At 40.8% G+C, this 16019-nt stretch overlaps 1 protein-coding gene across 6 annotated transcripts in view; it reads left to right on the top strand.

Annotated features, from left to right (window-relative positions):
* The first annotated feature begins 3214 nt into the window (after positions 1–3214).
* OTUD4 (OTU deubiquitinase 4) overlaps positions 3215–16019 on the top strand; it is a 43611-nt gene continuing 30806 nt past the window's right edge. For 2 of the 6 annotated variants that reach the window (XM_048212384.2, XM_044384343.3), the window contains exons 1-3: positions 4000–4506; positions 8471–8554; positions 11289–11339. In XM_048212384.2, the coding sequence (XP_048068341.2) occupies positions 4495–4506; positions 8471–8554; positions 11289–11339 (147 nt within the window). In that variant the 5' untranslated portion in view covers positions 4000–4494. Of the gene's footprint in view, positions 3934–3999; positions 4507–8470; positions 8555–11288; positions 11340–16019 lie in introns of those variants that run through there. The other 4 variants (XM_057310097.1, XM_026499421.4, XM_026499420.4 and 1 more) reach the window with 4 other exon arrangements.

The raw sequence follows: 16019 nt of genomic DNA, 5'->3' as shown, positions 1-16019 counted from the left end.
AATTCTGTTTTAATTAACTACAGGAAAGTGGCTCCCTTTTTTTGTCAGGGCTAGCAGAGGGTGATCATGAAACACTTTCCTGTGGTAAGAAGAAATATTTGCTGTCTCGGGAGAAGGTGTCCCATCTCCACTATTCATTTGAGCCTTTTCATGGAGCTAGGAAAAAGTAGAATAACTGAATAATTAGTGCTGTGTTAAAGGATTTTTGGCTACTTAAGAATGTGTAGTATTAAAGAGTTAAAAGATTCATGAAGGACCTTGTTAAGGCTGATATTTCAAGTTACGACAGAAATGGGCATAGTATCAGAGGCTTACTCGTAAAAATCTCTTAAAACCACAAGTCTTGGGACACCTGGGTAGCTCAATTGGTTAAGCATCTTTCTTCGGCTCAGGTCATGATCTCAGGGTCCTAGGATCAAACTCCACATCTTGGAGTCGTGAGTTCAGGCCACACATTAGGCATAGAGATCACTTAAAAATTAAAGATATAAAAAAAGAGTTCTTCACTTTTGCTGTTCACAAATGGCTTCCTCAGAGTGAACATTTTCAATCAGATGTGGTTTCTTACAAAGTTTCAGAGGTTAATGTTAACAAGGTCCTTTGAAAGTGAGGTTCTGTAAATTAGGGTCCAGTTTAAAGACATAGGATCCTTTAACCTTGTCTGAACAGTGAGCTATATTTGGGGATTTGGCATACTGAGGGTCTGTCTTGGATTAGGTCTCTAAATACCTAAAGGATTTCCTTAAACAGACCCAGGGTCAGATACAACAGGTGTTTCTCTTCTAATTTTGGAACCAGAAGCAGCCAGTTGATAGTGAGGCAGTTCTTCACTCATTCAGCAGGAGTGAGAACAGTAATTTTGCCAAGACGTCAAATGTAGAAAACACCGGAAATGTGTTATTCTTCTAATACTTCCGATAACAAACCACAATTTTAGAAGACAAATAGAATTTTGATGAATTCTGATAAAGACTTCTGTTTTCTTAGTATTTAATAAATTCGTTTAAAAATATTGAAAGTACACTTTAGTGTCAGGTCTTATTTAAATGATCATGTACCTTCTTATTTTGATTATACTATTGTCAGTGAATTACATTTTTGTAATGGAAAATAAAGACATGGTAGGTAAAGGATGTATCTGGTTTCCTTTTCTTTTCAAAGTATTCAAAGGAATTGTGGGGCTTTAGAAGATGGTGATATCACTTTATTAAAAAAATATATATGTAAGCACATTTAAATAAGGTTAAAAGATGGATAAGCTTTAAAATAAAAAATATGCTTTGAAACACAGCCACCCAAAATGAAATTACTATATATATAAAAGTGAGCAAAACTTTGTATTTGAATGACAAGAGTGAGATGCTCAACTACTGAGCCACCCAGGTGTCTGAAACATTTCAACTACAAAACAAGGGTTTATAAATTTTCAAATGTGAAGTTCCTGGAAATACACGTTTCTAATATGGCCTCAAGATACTCAGCAATGCAATCTTAACACGATATATACAGTAGATTCCTCATAAACACATATTGAACATGAAGTTACCTTTAGAAATTCTTATTGAAGGAATAGTAAAAGAAATATTAGAAAAGGCATAGTTTTCTTTTGGCACATAGAATCTACTCATTTTAGGAATTCAGTATTTAAGCTCTACAGTTTAGATTTTACCTTGAATCCCTCTGTGGGTTTAAAAGGCAAAACATGTTAAGATTTTTTTTTTTTTTTTGACAGAGAATGAGGTGGGTGGGAAGGGGCAGAGGGAGAGGAGAAGCTGACTCCCTGCTGAGCAGGGAGCCCCATTAAAAGGCAAAACATGTTAAAAAAAAACAACAAGCCGTGTTGTAGGTAGTGGCAAAACTTGGTGTAATTCTTTTTGAGTGAAATGAAAAACATATACATGCAAAATAATTATTTTTAAAGGAAGAAAAGCAATAGGTTTGACTTGAAACTAGATTTTTCTAAAAAGTGATTCCAAAGTGTTTCTCTACAAAATGTACAAAATTTAATAATGGGGCAAGAAATTCATTTAGGTCACAGTAACTTTTGTGTTCTTGAAAAACAGCACAATTAGACAAAGACTCTTAGATAAACATTAAGAATTCAAAATTAGAAGCACTGAGGAATCCGAATATGGGCATCATTAACTGCTTGCACCAAAAGTACTGAAAACAAATTTCGTAAAACAGAGTTTTCAGTAATTTGCATTAGATTCTCACCATCTGGCCTGCTTTGCCCCCATTCCAGAGTTTACTTAACTACATGCCTAAACCTATGGTAACCATACACTTTTCCCTTCTCTCTCTTGCCCCACAAGGCCTCAAGACTGGAGTCCAGTTTATGATTAACCAGGTATTTTCATAATTAGGGCACCAGATGCTGTTGTATTTTAGCCAAGTGAATTCTGGTGCCACAAAAACACGCTGGATAAATTCTGGGTTCTAAAGCATAACATGTCATTCAACTTTGAAGGGTAGAAAGTTGAGTTGGAAGCCTCAAACACTGCAGGAACCCATGGCAAATCCAGCATGTTATCAAGCAATTACAAGACGAATTTTTAAAGAAAAAATATTGTAACTTTTTCCGACCAGTGATATCACTTTGTGCTGGGGTGCTCAGCTACCCAGGGAGAACAAAGTCTGTGGCAAAGGCATCATCTTGCCATAGTGAGGGAACTGTACTAATTTCTAATAGGAATCAGCAGTCCACGGTTGATTTATGGACAGCCTGTGTTGTCCTGCACGATGCCAGTTCCAGGAGACCTCGCCAATTAGCTCTATTTTCTGCTTAAGCCATTAAAGCCACCTCCATGGAAACGCCAAAAGAGGCCGGGGGGAGGGGAGCAGACAGGTGCGCCCTCTGTTTGGGAATACACAAAGGGCCGACCTCGCCGCCGCTGTGTCCCTGGCAACTCCACGCACGCAGGGCGCGCGCACTTGTCGCGGCGCCGCGGCGCAGTGGGCGGGCGGCCGGGCGGGGCGGCGCGCGCAGGTCGCCGCGCGTCGGCTCGCGGACACCCTCGGCCTGCTCGCGGACGCGGTGCCCGGGAAGCGCGAAGCCTGCTCCCGGACAGGGCGGCGCCCGCGCTGTAGGGACTTGTAGTCCGCGTGCGCCCCAGCGCCTCCCCCGGGTAGGCCGGTCCGCGCGTCCCCGCCCGCCGCAAGCCTACTTCCTGCCGCTGCCAAAACTACACCTCCCGGCGTCCTCTCCGCTGTGCGGCCGAAAGTGAAAACAAATTCTGGGCTGAGAGGGTGCTGTCCTCCGCCGGGCGCCCCCACCCGCTCCCCGCCCCTCCGGCGCCCTCCTGCGAGGTGGAGAAACGAAAGGCCGCGTCTTTCTCGGTTGGCTTCTTCGGCTCCCAGGGTGGGGAGCGCTCGGGGAACGCAGGCCTCGCTTCCCCTGAGTCGGCCCCGCGCACGCGGGGGGCGGGGGTTTCCTCGCCTCACCCCAGTCGGGACGAGGAAACTTGTGGGGGCGGCGACCCCCGGCTGTGTTCCTGAGCCGGGCAGCGAGGCCGCCGGGAAGTGACTTCTCACGCTCGGGGGTTCTTTAGTTTGCCCCCCATTGGCGCCGGGCGCGTGGTCCCCCGGGAGGCGGCCGCGTGCGCACAGCCATGCATTAGGCAGGGCTCCCTTATGCGCGCGGGGAGCGCCACCCGCTGCCTCAGGCCGCCGCCGCCTGCCGCCGCCCGTCCTAGGCCGGGGCGTCGAGGAGCCGGGGGCGCGGCCATGTGGGGCTAACCCGCGCCGCGCCTGGCCTGCAGTAGGACCGGCAACATGGAGGCGGCCGTCGGCGCTCCCGACGGGGTGGACCAGGGCGGCGCGGGGCTCCGCGAGGACGCGACGCCCATGGACGCCTATCTGCGGAAACTGGGCTTGTATCGGAAACTGGTCGCCAAGGACGGGTCGTGCCTGTTCCGGGCCGTGGCGGAGCAGGTAATGGGGTGGGGAGCGGGGGGAGGCTGGGTGGGAAAGCGGCGGCGGGGCCGCTGTGCGGGCCGCCCACGTCCGGGGCAGCGCGTGGCCCGGCTGGCGTCACAGCGGTCCATTGTAACGCAGGAATGGGACGCTACCCTGGGTCTGGAAGCTGTAAATCGAAACTGAAAAACCCGTAAATTAACTGGGTGTCGTCCCTCCCGGTGAAGAGGTAATGAGGACAACCTGTGAGGCCTGTTGAGCGCGTGTACGGTGGATTGATTGCTGGGGACTTGGCGAAATGATATTTTTCCATTCTGTTCCGCATTCACCTCCGGTCGGGTTTATAAGCGCAGCGTTCACGCCAGTAAACCAGATGTTTACTGGAGGAGGTGGTGAACCAGGCATTACTCGCCGAGCATTGTTTTTTCTGCTACTGGACTTTGGAATGTGGGGGAGTCTAGCCCGTCGACGTCCGCTTGAATCAAGAGCGGAAAAAATGTGCAGTTTGGGAAAGTCAGCTTTTTAAAAAACAGAGAATGTTTTAAAAGAATTGTCTTTCAGTAGATCCCACTCTTTGTTATGCTCTGCAAGGTATGCTAAAAATAATTTACTTCTTAAAAGTCTGGTGTTGGGGATTCTCTAGGCTTTTGACCGAATTTTTCCTTGCTAATGGTCAACATGACTTACTAACAAGGAAGAATTTTTTTCTTTTATAAGAGAGCTTTTTTCCGTGTTATATAACACTGTGTGGTTGGTATGCAATCACCAAAACCCATCCTATATTGAAAAATAGCTGCTGAAATAGTTGGATAAAAGTTTCACATTACTGCCCTGGTGTGTATTTCATACCGTTCACAGTTTGCTTTCCTTCGGCTTAAGATCTCTTCCTCCCTTCTCTTCCCCTCCCATGGAGTTTTTATGATTTTTTTCCCCCTCTCACCTTTTCTTGAATGCTAAATAGTTTTTCAAAATTTCTGTTTGTGAGTAAATGTTTTACTTAACATCTGTAGACTGGTCTGTTATTTTTTTCAACTACTAAAGGCCAGCCATTTATTTTCCAGAGGCCCTTGTTTTCACATCAGCATCATAAAATCTTTTTTTCAAGGGAGAAATTGATTTAACTACTTAAGCTTTGCATTATGTTGCAGGCATTGTCATTCAGACATTCTTTGTATAACTCCCCAAATCCAACTGTCTTTTTCAGTTCATTAAATTTCTCTCATTTTTAGAAATTTAGGATGTTCCAATGTTGTTGTGGGGTATGTTCACACACTCCCACCCCAGTCTTTACTATTAGTGGATAAACAGTCTGTCCCATTTATGAATTTTCTGAATCTCCATCTGCCCTGCTGCTTCTGCCTCAGCTTCCCTGGACTGATCAGCACCTCCGGAAGCAGAGGGAAGGGGTGGAAGTGAATTCAGCCCTTATTTACATGTAGTGTTAGGTCTAGCAAGAATTTGTTAAGGAAGGAGGTAGAGACGAATGGAAATAAGGGAAGTGTGATGCTTATTTGGCATTGGATTATCCCGATCCTGGTTCATACTGAAGTAGAAAAGCATGTCAGTATCCTGTGCCATAATCGGCAAAACTTGATTATACAGAAACCTCTCTTATTGAAGGGGGATCTCTATGTTTTAAGTAAAAGGGGGCAAAGTTAGCGTCACTAAGAACGAACTCATTACATCATATAACACATTTTATTGTATCTCATAGGATTTAAATCAGGCATAAGAAAATATCCCCTTCGATTATGTGACTATGATTTTTAGTACACTGACCTTAGAAAGCTTAATGTGAATTTTGAAGGAAACTCCTTTCTTCAGTAGACATGGATTAAGGGTGTAGCCTTCCTGGCTAAAGGCAAAGTTGTGTGTGTGTGTGTGTGTGTGTGTGTGTGTGTGTTGGGGTGGGGAGGGAAGTAACACCAACCTCAGGCTTAAAGGGTGTGCTCTATAAAAATGTGTACAAAGGATTTACTTTTTTGCCAGCAGTTTTTCCAATAATATCAAAATAACTTATCATTTCTAAGAAGGAGCCCGAGTAAATAATCTAAATGGCAGTCTTTGGGAGGTAGGGTGGGGGAGAGACTTGAATTAGGAGTAGTCTTTCCCTCCAAATTACCTGATTTAGATAGGCCCTTCCCTTTTTACACTTCTGGACTTGGGCCTGCAGGAGGCCTGACCTGAATCAGCTCTGTGGCCCTGGAGCTAAAAATAGGGCGCTCTTAGAGGATTTGCTAAAGCAGTGTGTCTCGCCCTTTCCCAGTGTTTATCACTATCTTGTCCTAAGTAAAAATCGGAAAGTCTCCTATTTTCTAGGTTATTTTCATGTATATAATAATTTGCAGAGATATTTGTCTTAACCATTTGCATTCTTCCTGAGTGTCCTTGAACTGCACAAAGTTATACTTTTTAAACAGTTGTCATTTAACCTTCTCTTGCAGTGCTTGGCTTTGTAAAGCTCCAGCACTCTACAATTTATGGAAGTTGCTGAGAATTTTGCTTCTGAGTGACAGGTTCAGATTTCATGTACTAATAAGACCTTTCAAGAGGAGAAAAAACAGATATGCTTGTCATTGTTTTTGATGGAAAATAAGCTTTATTCAGTTATGTCTGCCATCTGTTGCTAGGTAAATGGCTTTAACACTATCTTCAGTTTTCCAATGGCAGGAAAGCCGCATCAGACAACACTGGTTTACTCAAAGTAATAATACCTTGATTCAAAATAGTGTCTAAAATAGCTTCTGTGGAAGAAGTGTTGCTAAATGTCATTTGTTGAATTGGCAAAAAATATTGTGTGGTGATTTATTTTTATATATGGACATTTCTTCCAGGGCTGGAAGCTTAGAATGTCTAAGGATGCTTTTTAATGGTTTCCAAGATAGCAATGTAGGTGTACTCCGTTAAGCTGAAAACCAGCTGTATACTGAAAAACTTATTGCTAACCTCAACTAGTACATCTTCAGTGTTTCTTAATGTAAAGGCATAACTAGCTCTCTCCAGACAGTTGTGCCTCTCTGGTTCTGTGAGTATAAAGATTTTATTTATTTATTTATTTTAGAGGGAGAGGGGGAGAGAGAGAGAGATGGAGATGGAGAGAGTGCGTGCTAGCTATTGCAAGTGCACGTGGGGGGAGAATCTCAAGCAGACCGCACCAAGCGCGGAATCTGGTGTGGGGCTCGATGTGGGGTTCCATCTCATGACCCTGAGATCAGAGATTATGACCTGAGCTGAAACCACGAGTTGGTCACTTAACTGACTGAGCCACCCAGGCGCCCATCTCGTTCTATGAGTATAAACGAACCTTGGATGTTATCCATAGAGACCTGTAAAATGCAGCTGGAGCCTTCCTTTTCCTGAATTCTCTGCTTACCTGAACATGAGGAAGAATCACTCATTTGGAACTGTCACTCTTAAAGCTACTTTATATTAATATAAATTCTCAAGAGCCTTATTAGTAGTTGGACATGTGATTATTATAAATGTTTCAGGTTCCCCCCCACCCCACCTTAACCCTTTAGGGTACCAGGAATACCTTCATTTGAGACACTCAGTAATAGAAAATAATTTTAATCTCTTCTTTCAAGCATGACAGTTACAGTATTAGAGGCGAGCCAAAAGGGTTCCCAAGCATTTGAGTACTAGTTTCTCTCAAACCAAAGCTTCAGCATTTTAGTAAGAGACAGAATGCCCGTAAGTTATCCTTTTGTTGAACTAGTTTAACAGAAGAATACAGAGGCTAGAAAGTGAGAGGATTTGGATCATCTTTGTATGGTGGCTTATTTCAGTTGGTGCTTTAAGATTTTGGGCCAGGGCTCTTAGCTCACGAAGTTCGTAGAGCACGTGACTCTTCATCTTAGGGTTGTGAGTTTGAGCCCCATGTTGGGCATGGAGCCTACTTAAAATAACAAACACAGATTTTGGGCCTAGGAGCAAGTTTCAAGGCTGTTGGGGTGACAGCACACAGCAGCATGTTTGCGTCCTGCGTGCCGCTCGCTTGGTTGTTCTTTCAAGGGTGCGTGAGCCGGACAGCTAAGGATGTGGGAATTTTTCTGAAACCCACAGTGGACTTAAATTTCTACATAAAGCAAGTAAATTCCGAATTATTGGGAAAAAGAAATCTAATTCTTACAGGCTTAACGGATTCCTATTGAAGTTGCCTGTTCTCTTTTCCGACAAGCATAGGATGAAGCGGAGGACTATGTAGCAGGGATTCTGCTAGCCCTGCTTTGTGAAGAGCAAAGCTGTAAGAGGGCTGGTCAAGAAAGGAAAAGTATGTTAATTTTACAAAGGTTTCCTCACAGGAGTGACCTAAAGGAGAAATGGTAGTAAGTTCTTCCTAGAATGACTTAAGAAGTACCGCCAACTGTATAGGTCACTTCCTCTGTGGTTAGAGGAAGAAGTGGAATGAATAAAGATTGAGAAATAGTACTAAGTGGCAAACGGAGAGACACCGATTTCTATCGGTTATTTAGGGTGTGAAAGAAAGTGCTAGCTTGTACCTTAAATCCTCTTTTGACAAAATGTGTAATAGCATGTTGCTTTTTCTTTTCAGGTGTTGCACTCTCAGTCTCGCCATGTGGAAGTCAGAATGGCTTGTATTCATTATCTTCGAGAGAACAGAGAGAAATTTGAAGCGGTAATTCGTAATTTTAAACGTGGAATGGTGTCTTGACTTGCATTTACATTGCAGCCTTTAGAAGTGGTCTGGTGGGAGTTTCACAGCCTGGATCTTAATGCAGGTTATGAAAAAAAACTTAAAAGAAAACTGCTTTAGGGGCGCCTGGGTGGCACAGTGGTTAAGCGTCTGCCTTCGGATCAGGGCGTGATCCCGGCGTTATGGGATCGAGCCCCACATCAGGCTCCTCCGCTATGAGCCTGCTTCTTCCTCTCCCACTCCCCCTACTTGTGTTCCCTCTCTCGCTGGCTGTCTCTATCTCTGTCAAATAAATAAATAAAATCTTTAAAAAAAAAAGAAAAAAAAACTGCTTTATTGAATTTAAATCCGGTTATATTCAGTTGTGATATTTTTAGGCTATTTTGTGGTTTTCATTTCTTTAGACATTTGGAAAGCTATGATACTTAAGATACTGACCTGTGGAAGATGGAAAGATGACTTGGACAGAGTCCTTGCGTATTAAGAGTGAGCTTTGTTTGTTATGGTCAGGGAATTGGGTGTCATGGTTAACTAATAGTTTTCTGTGATTGGTAACACCCTATGAATTTAAAAAGTTTCAGACTTGGAGTATAAAAAATATGCTGAGTATAGCTAATACTGAGCCTTTAATTTTATCAGAAGGCATTTACAGATTTTTAATTTTCAGGGTTCATCATTGTGAATCACACATCAGAACACTGTAATTATGTAAATAATGATTAATAGTTGCTAGTGTTGTATAACAACTTACTGTAATTTTCTCAGTAGTATGTAGTAGGCTGTGAAATAAGATGCCACAGTGGCCTGTTTTCATTTTACATTGAAAGCTTTATAGGATTTACTAGTTATTGGTTTTATGACCTAGAATTATGTCATCGGACTTTCAATGATATTTTTCCCCTTTGGCAAAAAAAACATTGACACCTTGCAGATAACTCAATTCTAAAACTTAATAGGTAAATAGTTCTTAAATTGGATGTACTTTTTGGTTGGTGTTCTGTATTCAAGCCGGATGTTTCTACTGGTGACATTCTGGGTGCCATGTTATAAGACAGGCGTTAATACATTCCAGGAAGGAGAGTTAACCCACTTGATCAGGAGATTTGAGAACTTGTTCTACAAAAAGGAAGCTGGTGATGTGAAGGTTAGATAAGAGTATTAGGGTATAGTATAAAAGGGGGAGGGGTGGGGAGAGTGGAGTGTTCTTTTTTAAAGAAATTACAAGTGATTAATCATTATTGTTGGCCGCAGAGAGTAAAACACTGTTGACAGTAATGGAAATTGCTGTCATTGGTTGAGCACTTCCTATGTGCCAGGCATTGTTTAAGTTCTTTGCATGTATTTATTTAGCCCTCAACAGTCTAAAGAGGTATGATCAGAGGTTGAAAAGTTCCAAGGAGAAAAGTTTCACTTTCCTTTTATAATTTATAGTAAGTACCTTCAAACAATTCCTATTGGCCAAATTGGAAAAGGCTGTCAGGGGAAGGAGCGTGGGGGGTGTATGCTTTGTTTACCGACAGTGTTTAGTCAGTCTAGATGGATACTTTCTAATTGATTAGAAAGGAGAATCTCAGATTGGATGGTGGCTTGTGTCAGAACACCGCATAGGTTTCTTCCAACTTTAAGTGGTTGTGTGGGTTTTTTTCCCCCAAAAGTATAAATTAATCACCTAACACAGAATTGTGCTTGGTGGGATATTTAAAATATATGGCTATAAAATACTGATTGGTGGGATATTTAAAATATATGGCTGTTTTATTATAAGCATGTGTTGAAACTTAAGATACTTTTTGGGAATTTGACAGCACATGATCTATAAAAGAATTAATCTCAATCTCAAAAAAAAAAAAAAAAAAAGCCATGAGTGTTTAAAAGATTTTTATGGACTGGAGCGTGTACTTTAATGTTTTTAAGTGTATCAATTTGCTAAGTTAACTGCGACTAATTTAAATAGAATTTGGTGTTTCAGACGAATGTCTTTTAGAGATTTCTCAGTTAAATTAGTATGATGGCTAACAAAAATCACATAGCTTGAATAAACTTTTTAAGTTAAACAATGAAGCAAGTTGTATTAGAAAAATCTTGTTGGTTCTCCAAAATATCTTGCATTATTAGTTCTCATCTGTGTTTTTAGTGTGACTGACCTGAGAGACAATATTCATATCTGTATTAGTAAATTAATATTTCTTAGCTCGTGTATTGTCTTTAATTCTCTTCTCTGCGTTGGCCATTATCAAAATACTCCTAAGTGCTTATTTTATATATTTCTCTGTTCGTAATATCACCGGCAGTGACCTTGAATTGCTTGCTCCCTCAGTCTGCAAGTCCTTCCTGGGCTCAAGGCCCTCTATAAACAGGTGTCCAGTTGAATTCCTCTTTCACTCTGTTCTCCCCACCCAGTTGTCCTGTTCCTGCTGGCTGGTTGGCTTCTGTCTTCTCAACACAGTGCTCGCTCCCTCTTTACGCCACATTGTGCCCGCGCCTGTCCACATCCTGTCCAGGAAATCTTTTCTGACCGTGTTTCCTTTTTAAAATTTTTTTGTCTGTTTATAATCTTTACTTAATGATTTTTATGTATTTTAATAATTAGGTTGTATATATGTATATAACGATTACTGATGTATCCAAGGTTCATGCAAGAACTCAGTAATTCACAGTGAAAACGTTTTTTGTTTTGATGTATTTCTAATAGACTTTTTTTTTTTCTTTTTTGCAGTTTATAGAAGGGTCATTTGAAGAGTATTTAAAACGTTTGGAAAATCCACAGGTATGCAGTGATTCTATAATATATTTCTGTTTTTTATATATTGAAGTGTAATATATTCAACATTCATTAAAATGTGTAGGGTATGGAGGGGTTCCAGCAAGTACTTTTTTTCATAAACATTTCTTAGTTGCACATTTTACGTAACTTTTAATTGGAAGACAGTTGGAGCTGTGTACTGGATGTTGCCTCAGTAAGGACAGAGTTGTGCTTTCTTTATCTTTGTCATAATGGCATCTGAATGTAGCATAAAAGACTTAAAATAACGGTGGTGATGATTTTCAGGATGCTGTATCGGTATGGGTATTGGTCTTGGTGGACAGGGTGCAAGATTTGATTGCTTATTTAGGCCGCTGAGAAAATAGGTTCTTCTATGGAGGTTCCATTTCCCATGATCAGCTTGAGAAGAGGGAAGAAACTGTTGAGAGGAAAAGGAAGGCGCTTCCCCAAGTCCCGCTGCCATACTTCTCTCAGTCATGTTGAAGTTAAAAGAATTTTTCTGTTTTTTCTGCTTGCAAAACTAATACTCTCCCTGTAAAAATTCACATATCATGAAATGCCACACAGAACGCCCTGTAGAATATTCTGTCATCCCCAGAGGTGATCACTGTTGAGTTTAAAATGGCATTAGCCAAGGAAGAAGCTCAGAAGAGGAGTTAGGGAGGAAAAGGAATAATAACATAGGAACAGGGTGTTTGATTAACAATTGGCATCTCCATTTGATTCTCTGAAACTAATTTGAGTCTTTGTTGAGTGCTGAGAATTGACACTCCGGGGATGCAGATGTAACTGGGGTTTGGGTGCTATTAGGAGTTTCCCTATAGTAGGGGAAAATACCTAATACAAGTGAGAAAGCACGTGTCTTAAGAAGTCTAGATATGATGCTGTAAGCATTCAGAGTTATATTTTTACCTAGGTAGGCAAAGGTAGTGGGTTGGCATTTGAAGTCTGAATAGATTCTGAATGAGAGGTGCCTAGGGTGAAGGGTATTTCTAGGTAGGGAAAATTGTGAGCAAGGTAGATTCAGAAAGCAGTTCAGTTTGTGTGGAGCACGTGAAGGTAGGAGGTAGCGAGAAGTCAGAGGGCAGGCTTTGGGACTGAACACGGAAGAGCCTTCACTGCTAGGCTCAGTAGTTTGGAGCTTATGCCTAGCATTTCTCAGAGTGTCAGCCATAGACTGTCTGCATCAGAATTACCTGAGGTGGTTGTAAATTCCACTATTCCAGACCTGAATCAAAGTCTATGCCTGGGGCCTGAGAATCTGGTATTGGGAAACCTTTCAAATTGTTGAGGAAGGAAGTGAGTGTGTCACTGCTGAGAACCGAGAATAGTGCTTGGCTTCCTTGTTGGCTGCCTGAATGGATGGATAGAAGAATATTGTGCAGAGATTGTTTGGATGGATTGGTGGATGAGACCAGAGGTGGGAAGACCAGTTACATGGTTTAAAAAAAATGTTTAGCACATTTTCCCAAATGTGCACAGTACGTGCAGTGTAAAAAAAAAAAAAGGAGTAAGTATTGTGTTACTCCAGTTTTGAAGACAGACACCTCTAAAGGTCTTTTCGCTAAATCCACTCCTGACTCCATTTTTATTTCAGTCATTTCAATACTGAGTTTTGCCCACATATCATGGTCAGAAATATCATTTGCCTGCAGTTTTTTTTTTTTTCCCCTCTTACTTTAAAGCCTCTTTGAAGACAAGGATTGTATTTTTTATTGCTTTTGGGATTTTCATAGTTACCTTTCAATTTGGGGTGCTGAACTGATTTGTGTGTGTGGTTTGTATGTATGCATTGTATGTAACCTACAGGAAAGGTAAACACCAGAATGTTGTTATCTCTAGTAATATTCCTGGTGATTTTTACTCCATTATGGAAAATAAAGGAAACAAAGTCTATTAACTCCTCTGCCCCCTTTTTTTAAAGTAAGCTCTACCCCAGTGTGGGGCTTGAAACTCACTACTCGGAGATCAGAAGTCACATGCTGTAGTGACTGAGCCAGCTAGGTTCCCCCTGTCCATTACCTTTTTAATCAAGAAAAATTGATGTTTTTTTCTTTTCAGGATGTTTTTTATAGTAATCTTTGTGTAGCAGTTCAGGCTGTCAAGCTATGAGGTTCTGAGTAAGGGTGGACATGGTGGGAGTGGAGAGAAAGGGGATAGAGGGAGGAAATGAGGTAGTGTGAACTGAACTGAGATTGATTTGGGCCTCTGTAGGAGAGGAAGGAGGGAAGTTGCTGTGGTTTTGAGCACATGGGACAGGGGCCTCCTTCCCAGGGTGCTGGCTGGCAGCTTATTTATTTTTACGACACCCCTTTCCCCAGTCTGATCAGATTTCTTCTCCAGATGTTTTGTACCTTCTGAACAGTTGTTTGTGCCTTTTTTTTTTTTTTTTTAAGATTTTATGTATTTATTAGAGACAGTGTGCCTGTGCACATGGGCAAAACGAGGGGCAGAGGAAGAGGGAGAATCACACTCTCCCTCTGGAGCCCAACCACGTGGGGCCCTATCCAAGGACGCTGAGATCATGACCTGAGCTAAAGTCAGAGGCTTAACTGACTGAGCCACTCAGGCGCCCCCTGGGCTTCTTTGTTAACAACAGATATTTATGTCATTATTCTTTTTCCCTGATATATGGAATGTATGAAATGAAAAGAGAAATACAGTTGATGTATAAACTCTTATGTTTTGTCTAGTTCTCAGAGAAAACATCTTTATTCTCTTCTTAAAATGCCAGTGGAGCATTTTGAAAAATGCCTCAAACTTTTTGCAAGAATGTATTTTTCTAAGCTTTATGGAGGTAAAATTGACATATAGTAAAATTCACCATTTTTTTTCTTTTACGCCTAAAATTCACCAGTTTTAAATGTATAATTTGATGAGATATGACAAGTGTATACAGTTGCATAACCACCACTACAAATACATAGGGGACGTTTCCATCACTTCACAGAGTTCCCGGGGCCCTTTTGCCCTTAATCCCTTTTCCCCCACCTCCTGGCTTTTGGCAACCACTGATCTGCTTTTTAAGTTTTGCATTTTCTAGACTATAGAAATGGAATGATATAGTTTGTAGTCTTATGGATCTGGCTTCTTTCACTTAGCATAATGGAAACGCTTCTTTCACTTAGCATAATGGAAACATATAATCCATGTTGTTGGGTGTATCAGTGGTTTGATCCTTTTTATTGATGAGTTCATTATATGGATATACTGCAGTTTACTCATACATTTATCATTTCATGAATATTTGGGTTCTTTCCAGTTTTAGACTATTTCATGATTAAAACTGCTAAGAATATTTGCCTGTAAGTTCATGTGGACATATGTTTTCTTTTCTCTTGGATTAACACCTAGGAGTAGAATTGCTCTGTCATATGGTAAATGTATGTTTAACTTAATGAGAAACTGCCAAACTCTTTCAAAGTGGCTCTCCCATTTTGCTTTCTCATTGGCAATAGATGAAAATTCCAACTGCTCTGTGTCTTTGTTAACATTAAGTCTTGTCAGTCTTTGAAATTGTAGCTGTTCTAGTGGTTGCGTAGTGGTTATGTCATGGTGGTTTTAACCTGTTTATTTCTCTAATGTTGAACATCTTTTCATGTGTTCATTTGCCATCCATATATTTTTGTTGGTGAATGTCTGTTCATAGATTTTGCCCATCTTTTGTTATGTTGCTGGTTTTATTGAATTGTAAGAGTTCTTTATACTGGATATAAGTTCTGTATTGATATGTAATTTTCACATATTTTCTTCCATTTGTAACTTTATCTTTTCATTTTCTTTTTTTTTTTTTTTTTAAGATTTTATTTATTTGGCAGAGATAGAGACAGCCAGCGAGAGAGGGAACACAAGCAGGGGGAGTGGGAGAGGAAGAAGCAGGCTCATAGCAGAGGATCCTGATGTGGGGCTCGATCCCACAACGCCGGGATCACGCCCTGAGCCAAAGGCAGACGCTTAACCGCTGTGCCACCCAGGCGCCCCTATCTTTTCATTTTCTTAATAGCATCCTTAGTAACAGAAGTTTATTTTTAGTGACTATTGAAGAACATTTAAATTACATGTTTTTTGTATAGTTCATGAGTTAAAACAAATTTTGCAGAAATGCTTTACTATCACTTACAATAAGGAAGTATATTAAACATCATAAGAAGTGATGAGTAAATAAAATTACAGCCTTAAGGTGGAAGACAATGGTAGAACGAACATAGGTATTTTTTATAATTTAAAATTGACCCAGGTTAGAGAAGACGAGATCTTATGATAGCCATTATTTACTTAGACTACAACAGAATTTATTCTGAAGATTAAGGACTTATAAAATGGTCCATTATTTGAGAGGCAGTATTTTGTTGACACAAGTAGAATAATTTTCCATTTTTAAAAGTGATTTAACATCTTTTGCATGAAGTAGATGTAGCTTATGTTAGTTATTTAAGCAAACTGGTTTGAACAAAGGATTTCCTCTACTGCAGAATGTCACTTGCAGTTCATGAGAAGCCATGATTGTTAGGCAGAGGCCTATTTTAAGAAATCTATTTTAAAATATGGTACCCGCTTCATTTTGAAAACCAGAGCCAACTTTTAAGAACTATTAAAATGAAAAATCTCTGGGGGAAAGATTATCCTTGTCTGAGATCAACACATTGTTTAAAATCTTTTCCTTATCTCAAATTTCTTTAAGGG

This window comes from Ursus arctos, unplaced genomic scaffold (assembly GCF_023065955.2).
Source record: "Ursus arctos isolate Adak ecotype North America unplaced genomic scaffold, UrsArc2.0 scaffold_11, whole genome shotgun sequence".
Taxonomy (NCBI): Eukaryota; Metazoa; Chordata; class Mammalia; order Carnivora; family Ursidae; genus Ursus; species Ursus arctos.
The sequence above is the reverse complement of the archived record's forward strand: the minus strand, read 5'-3'. Positions and strand labels throughout refer to the sequence as shown.